Genomic DNA, 7,852 nt, shown 5'->3' with positions numbered 1-7,852 from the left:
GCAGCGGTGCCGTCTAACACTAAGCTGCAGCAGTGAAGGAATGGTGGCGACGGGGCAAATGGCTGGTTCTTATAGGGCAAGGACATGTGACATACACAGCCAATGACACATGCCCTTGCTTGTGTGCATCACATGCACATTGCTGTGTGTGTGTGCGCACTGCTGATAGGCTGAGAGACTGCACCGCCCCTCTGTAAATACGGGAAAGAAAAAAAAAATGGAGATCGGCGTTATTTCAGCACATATCTATCCCCCGCCCACTATACACTGAAACAGTCTATTAACAATGATAAACAGTTTTAATGTGCAAATCAAGCTAGGCTTTTGGTGAACGAACAGTTATCGAACAGAAACTCAAACAGCCGAATTTTAAGCAAATTGTTCGGGTTCGTCGAACGACTCGAACACCGCCCAAAACAGCTCGAATTTGAAATTGGCGAACAGTTCGACTCGAACACCGCTCATCTCTATTAAGGACCACAATGTTCAGGCTGAAACCCTGGGATCTCCATCAACAATCAACGGGTCAAGTGCCAATCACAAGAGGGCTGCCCAGCATTAGAAACATGATCCGTGACTTTCTGTAAACATGCGTGTTTAGGACTACAAAGACAATAAAACTGCTCGACACAAGACGCAGATTTACAGAAGAACTACTGACTTGCTTTAGCATAAAGTATAACTTTACTGTTTTTTATTATGCTACAAAAAATATCTTTTAGGTCACAGGCAGCATTTCTCTTCCTCCAAACACGGCGAGTTGAGTTAATGCCATAGACCTCAATGTTTGTCTCATCTGACCACAGCACCTGCTCCCCATCACTCACAGAATCATCCAGGGGTTCATTGGTAAACTTCAGACGGGCTGCACATGTGCCTTCTTGAGCGGTGGGACCTTGCGGGCACTGCAGGATTTTACACCTTTACGGCGTAATTTGCTAACAATGGTTTTCTTGGTGACTGTGGTCCCAGCTGCCTTGAGATCATTAACAAGTTCCCCCCCGTGTAGTTTTATGCTGATCTCTCACCTCCTCATGATCACGGATACCCCACGAGGTGAGATTTTGCATGGTGCCCCAGATCGATGTCAATTGACAGTCATTTTGTATTTCTTCCATTTTCTTACTATTGCACCAACAGTTGTCTCCTTCTCACCCAGCGTCTTACTTACGGTTTTGTAGCCCATTCCAGCTTTGTGCAGGTCTATGATCTTGTCCCTGACATCCTTATGAAGCTCTTTGGTCTTGCCCATGTTGTAGAGGTTAGAGTCTGACTGATTGAGTCTGTGGACAGGAGTCTTTATAAAGGTGACTATGTAAGACAGCTGTCTGTAATGCAGGTAACGAGTTGATTAGGAGCATCTAACTGGTCTGTAGGAGCCAGAACTCTTAATGGTTGGTAGGGGATCAAATACTTATTTCTCACAGCAAAATGCAAATAAATTTATATAATTTATACAATGTGATTTTCTGGATTTTATTTTTGATATTCTACCTCTCAATATTAAAATTAACCGTCCCTTAAAATTATAGACTGTTCATGTCTTTGTCAGTGGGCAAACTTACAAAATCAGCAAGGGATCAAATACTTATTTCCTTCACTGTATCCATAGATACCAAGCCTTCCTGGTGATCCATAGATTACAAAGTCAGAATGGTCAAGCATAAAGACTAGTTCTAAAAACTTGATTCCAGCTCACCCAGTTGCTCTATGCTCATCCACCTGGGGCTCACCCTGGCCTCACATCAAGGATAATAGAAAAAAATTGGAGTCTGGCTCAACAGGACTGGATTTTCCTTTTCTTTTCTTTTTCAAAAGAATATATAGTGCATATGCAGCGCCCCAGAGTCCTGGTCGTTGCAGTAATGTCGCTCTGCCACTAAGGGGAGTGATGGTACGTCTGATGGCACTGAAGGAGTTCATCTGACCAGGTATCACAGACACCAATACATTTCACAGTCTGGCCTCCAGGGGGAGCTAAGGGTACTATTCATTAGGCCACTCCTCACAGTCTGGTAAAACTGGGGGTCAGGCAAGAAGTTAGATCAGAAAGCTGACTGGGTTGGAACCAAGCAACACCTTGTGGCAGAGGGTGTTGCAGGGGAAGATTCAGAGGGGTCCCTGTCAGGGGTGGGATCCTGACAGAGGCCTAGCAAACAGAGAGAACGTAACGGGACCGCGCCTGCACGACATAGCGGCGGTGCCCCAAGAAAGGATAAGAAGCGAGATTTATTGTGCTGAGTGAGAAACGAGATCAACGCAACAAGGAGAATACCAGTAGGAGTCGTGCTGTTAGACGAGGCAACATCCTACTGAGGCACATAACCGGTGGCCGGAATGCCGAGGAAGTACTAGGTTCCAAGCCAGACTTCAAACCTACGGCAGGACAGTCAGTTAGAGGCGGGCTGTCTCACGAAGATCACCTAGGAAGACACAGGGGGGTAACAACAGGAGTGGGGCGACGCTAGGGTCCCGGAAGAACCTCCGAGCCTCCCCGTCATACGGGTGCGTCCTTACCATAAGATCTGGGGGGACGTGGAAGAACATCAGAATCGAGTTGTGAGGGAACACGAGAAACAGACACAACAGTTGTGCGGACTATCCCGTAAGCACAGCAGGGGAGGACCACAACACACAAGTGCTAGAAGGTAGGCACAGATTTCCACCTGCAAAGGGAACTCTGAAGGTGCCATTGGACCGGCCGGACTTGCGCAGCCCGGTTAACGGTATTCCGGACTGAGGACCCAGAAGCCTTCAGTAAAGAGGTAAAGAGACTGCAACCTGGTGTCCTCGTTATTCACCGCGACCTGCACCACACCACAGCATCATCAATATTTAGCACCACCTTTCACTGGACGCCCCTCAGCAGGGTCACGGACTGGGTCTAGCCACCGTGACAATCCCAGAACAGAGACCCGGAGGCCCGGTACCGGGTACCCCTCGGCCCTGCGGAAGTGGGGGTGCTCCATTTTGGCGTCACGAACAGGATCTACTTAAGCCTGAAGAATCAGGTCATGTGTGCCTTGGAACTGTGATTTACTGTGCTTGGACTGTGCTTTATTGCAAGGCCGCCCAGTCTAAATATTTCTGTGTCCTGAGGACGTGTCCGTCAGCAGCTGAGGTCCGCCTCCTCATTCTCTTTGGAGGGTGGAGACCATGGAGATGGGGCCGCTCACGAAAGAGACCGCGGGAAGAGGACACTGGAGAGGAAGCAAAGATGGCGACGCCGGGAGCACCGCGTGGGTATGACCTGACTCGGCATGGAGCCGCACCACCTGACACAGCCTCGGAGGCGCCATCGTTGCGGGGACTGGACCTTACGGAGCTACCGAGGGGTCGACCCAACTGGCCGTTGTCTGAGGAGTGTGTGGCCGCAGCCGAGCCGACAGATAGCACGCCACTTGGAGGCTGATGCCTGTGTGCTCGCTCGGCTGGGTCAGCCCACGGAGGTCCGCCTAGCTCCGGTGTCCCCTGCTTTCCCCATCCCGGCCGCGGCTGACTGTGTGCTGCGAGCACAGGGCCTGAGAGTCCTGCCGGAGGCCGAACATTTGCGGCGCCTGATGACGGCTTGGCGGAACAGACCCCAACCTGCGGCCCAGGTCGATCTGACAAGCGTCGCGGAGACTACACCGTCACACTGGGGTGTTGTGGTGTCCTTCAACTCCCGGGAAGGAAGGGGAGTTATACAGGAGATCGGGGAGCCACTACAGGTCCGTGTCGACCGAGAGAAAGTGGAGCCCTGCGGGGGAAGGTACGCTTCCGACCTGGAGCCTGGTGATGCGGTGACCTACACCCGGTGGAGAAGGGAGGTCGGCTGGATGGCTCGGGGCGTCCAGCGGTGTGTCGCACTCCAGGCCGCTGCCGGAACATCGGAGGACGAGCCTCCTGCAGGGAAGGCGACGGAACCCGTCCCCGCGGAACCACAGTAACTCCAGACCAACCGCGTGCCTCGGGGTCGCGCTTGCCTACGAACAAGGAGGGCATCCCGAAGAGGAATCCTGTTGTTGCTGGGGCCGGACCCGGTCCCTGGTACATCAACGCGGCCTGTAGGCCTGGTGAGGCCCGGAAGGAGGCCACCTTCTGCGCCGCCAGATTCAGAGTAAGATTCTACTGCTTCATTACTTGTAAATAGTTCATTTAACTGTTTGTTTCCCGCTTACTGCTAAAACCCGTTCAGGGTTAACTCTTAAAGGGATCCCTTTGTTGACCCGGGATCCCTATTGCTTTTTGTTTGTTTTTCTACTTTTTGCACAAGTTCTCAAAAACTGCTGAATCATGAACAATGCATGATTACAAACTTCTTGTAAATAGTTTGCACCTTCTTAAAGGTGCTCTCTACTGGTTTTACATCAAGAAAGGACTCTTTGCGAAGAAACTGTTCCTGGAAACAGCACGGGAGTCCTTACTGCGAACGGACTCGCAGCTTGAGAAGTTGCACTACCTCATAGAGACTTGGTCCCCTCTTAAAGGGGATGTTCACATGTTGCGCTTAAGAATGGTATTGCCTTAAGACAGTTAGATGGCAATAATGTCTTAAAAAGAAAAAGTAATAATGCTGATATGTAAAAGTTAAATGTAGCCAACTAGTTAATTGTGAGAAATGTTTAATAATGTTACTAGAAGAATGAGGACAGAAAGTGAACCCGTACGGGGTTAGTCAGTGAGTCCTCCTAGGAGCCATACCGAGATGGCTCAGTGATCCCGAAATGAAAGTTGGATGATAAGTTCTATACTGTGTATAGTAGTGGAAAAGGCAGAAGGCCCGGGCGGAAAGGGGCGGTCCTGTACAGAAAGGAGAGGCAGCAGGCCTGGAGCAGTTAGGACAGGCGGTCCTGCAGACTTGAAGTGGGAGAATGCAGAAAAGTTGATTAGTATTATAATATTTTATAAGAAAGTCTTTAGTGGATTGAGCGTGTACGTCCTTAAAGGTAATGTTAAATTATTATTCAAAGTTTGCACTAAGTAGAATACCCGGTTGGGTAAGAAGTTATTTATAGCATGTTGCTTATAATATTTAACCATGTTTGTAACGTTCAAGTGTCCTCACCTCCCATAAAGGGAAGCTCTGTTCAAATTTGCTTATTGTTACTGCATTTCTAAAATTGTATGTCTTTTTGCTGACATGTATTGTTGTTTTCTTCCCAGTCCAGGAGTACTGGATTTAACCGGGGGGGAGTGCAGCACCCCAGAGTCCTGGTCGTTGCAGTAATGTCGCTCTGCCACTAAGGGGAGTGATGGTACGTCTGATGGCACTGAAGGAGTTCATCTGACCAGGTATCACAGACACCAATACATTTCACAGTCTGGCCTCCAGGGGGAGCTAAGGGTACCATTCATTAGGCCACTCCTCACAGTCTGGTAAAACTGGGGGTTAAGGCAGGAAGTTAGACAGAAAGCTGACTGGGTTGGAATCAAGCAACACCTTGTGGCAGAGGGTGTTGCAGGGGAAGATTCAGAGGGGTCCCTGTCAGGGGTGGGATCCTGACAGAGGCCTAGCGAACAGAGAGAACGTAACGGGACCGCGCCTGCACGACATAGCGGCGGTGCCCCAAGAAAGGATAAGAAGTGAGATTTATTGTGCTGAGTGAGAAACGAGATCAACGCAACAAGGAGAATACCAGTAGGAGTCGTGCTGTTAGACGAGGCAACATCCTACTGAGGCACATAACCGGTGGCCGGAACGCCGAGGAAGTACTAGGTTCCAAGCCAGACTTCAAACCTACGGCAGGACAGTCAGTTAGAGGCGGGCTGTCTCACGAAGATCACCTAGGAAGACACAGGGGGGTAACAACAGGAGTGGGGCGTCGCTAGGGTCCCGGAAGAACCTCCGAGCCTCCCCGTCATACGGGTGCGTCCTTACCATAAGATCTGCGGGGACGTGGAAGAACATCAGAATCGAGTTGTGAGGGAACACGAGAAACAGACACAACAGTTGTGGGGACTATCCCGTAAGCACGGCAGGGGAGGACCACAACACACAAGTGCTAGAAGGTAGGCACAGATTTCCACCTGCAAAGGGAACTCTGGAGGTGCCATTGGACCGGCCGGACTTGCGCAGCCCGGTTAACCGTATTCCGGACTGAGGACCCAGAAGCCTTCAGTAAAGAGGTAAAGAGACTGCAACCTGGTGTCCTCATTATTCACCGCGACCTGCACCACACCACAGCATCATCACCATTTAGCCCCACCTTTCACTGGACGCCCCTCAGCAGGGTCACGGACCGGGTCTAGCCACCGTGACAATCCCAGAACAGAGACCCGGAAGCCCGGTACCGGGTACCCCTCGGCCCTGCGGAAGTGGGGGCGCTCCACATACAACAGAAAAATTTACATGGTCGACATGACCCAGTGGACGCGTTTTGACTGCACTAAGCAGTCTTTCTAAGTCATGAGTTTAGAACAGCCAAAAAGAGACTACCATTACCACGTCCATCCACACTGATGTGCGTGTTTCGCTCCAGCTTCTTCTGGGGGGGTGTTGGGGTGAGGAGACATGGGCAGTAAAACAATACACGTTTTGGACCCTATATAAAAACACAGACAATTGGACACAAATAGAAGGATAAAATTTGCACATAACAATACATTCTATGGAGATATGTGACGCAGTGGAGGAATGATATATTTAATGACAGTAAATAATTATAAAATTCACATAACTAAAAGTATGCATCAATCACAAATGTCCATTCATCAAGGGGACTGACATTCTGTCTAGCGACGATTGATGACAAAAATATAATCCCGCTGATGTCTCCCCCGCGTTCACACTAAACAATATCACTAACAAGCAAGAGGAACGTCTGAGCTTGAGTTGGCGTTTCCTAGAGTGGCATAGTGAATGTTTCCTGGTATCATTGCTTAGTAAGCGTGCATAGTGTATTTTTTAGATAGTGCATCAGTCTGTCCTGCTTCCAAGTTCTTAATTATTGAAAAGATAACTTTTTCACACTCTTCTTTTTTGCCTCTGGTTGGGAGCTATTTTTTTGTTTCTTCTCAGATGTGGGAGTTTTTCCAGTGACCTTAATATAAAGAACAAGAACACAATGAGAATCTCTACTTGAAATGTAACTGAAAATCATATAAACAGTAAAATAGAAAACTAAACACTATAATAGGAATAACAATGTACATTTATTCCATGGCACTTTACATGTGAAAAGGGGTGTATATAATAAAAAATAAGTACAATAATCTTGAGCAAAACGAGTCACCAACTGGTACAGGATCAAAGAAGACCCTGCCCATGAGGGCTCACAGTCTACAAGAGATGGGTGAGGATATAGCTGGTTGTGCAGTGGTATGGTGGAACAAGGGTTACTGCAGGTGGTTGTAGGCTTGTTGGAGGAGATGTTCCAGGCCAAAGGTGTAGATGGAGAAGAGCAGAGGTCCTAGAACTGAACCTTGGGGGACACCGACAGGTAAGGGGTAAGATGTGGAGATGGTGTATGAGTGGGAGACTGTTATGACCCCAGTGGACAGGGTCTCAGAGGAACGTGTAAGTCTGCAAGATACAAAAATCCAGCTCATAGGGCTGTGGTAACTGGGTTGACCAAATAGCTACTCCTAACGCCAACACTAGAAGTAGCCGGGGATCATGCCTACGGTGATCGCTATATGACTCGCGCCAGCCGGAGAATCTAACTACCCCTAGGAGAAGAAAACAAAGACCTCTCTTGCCTCCAGAGAAAGGGACCCCAAAGCAAGAAACAAGCCCCCCACAAATAATAACGGTGAGGTAAGAGGAAATGACAAACACAGAAATGAACCAGGTTCAGCAAAGAGAGGCCAGCTTACTAATAGCAGAATATAGCAAGATAACTTATCTGGTCAACAAAAACCCTATAAAAAT

General features: G+C 48.8%; 1 protein-coding gene across 6 annotated transcripts in view; it reads right to left on the bottom strand.

Moving 5' to 3' along the window:
• Nucleotides 1–6,606: 6,606 nt before the first annotated feature.
• LOC143815020 (uncharacterized) overlaps nt 6,607–7,852 on the bottom strand; it is an 87,245-nt gene continuing 85,999 nt past the window's right edge. For all 6 annotated transcript variants that reach the window (XM_077293805.1, XM_077293802.1, XM_077293806.1 and 3 more), the window contains one exon: nt 6,607–7,022. In XM_077293805.1, coding sequence (XP_077149920.1) covers nt 6,927–7,022 — 96 coding nt within the window. In that variant the 3' untranslated portion in view covers nt 6,607–6,926. The remainder of the gene's footprint in view (nt 7,023–7,852) is intronic.

The sequence above is a fragment of the Ranitomeya variabilis genome, chromosome 3 (genome assembly GCF_051348905.1).
Source record: "Ranitomeya variabilis isolate aRanVar5 chromosome 3, aRanVar5.hap1, whole genome shotgun sequence".
NCBI lineage: Eukaryota > Metazoa > Chordata > Amphibia > Anura > Dendrobatidae > Ranitomeya > Ranitomeya variabilis.
The sequence above is the reverse complement of the archived record's forward strand: the minus strand, read 5'-3'. Positions and strand labels throughout refer to the sequence as shown.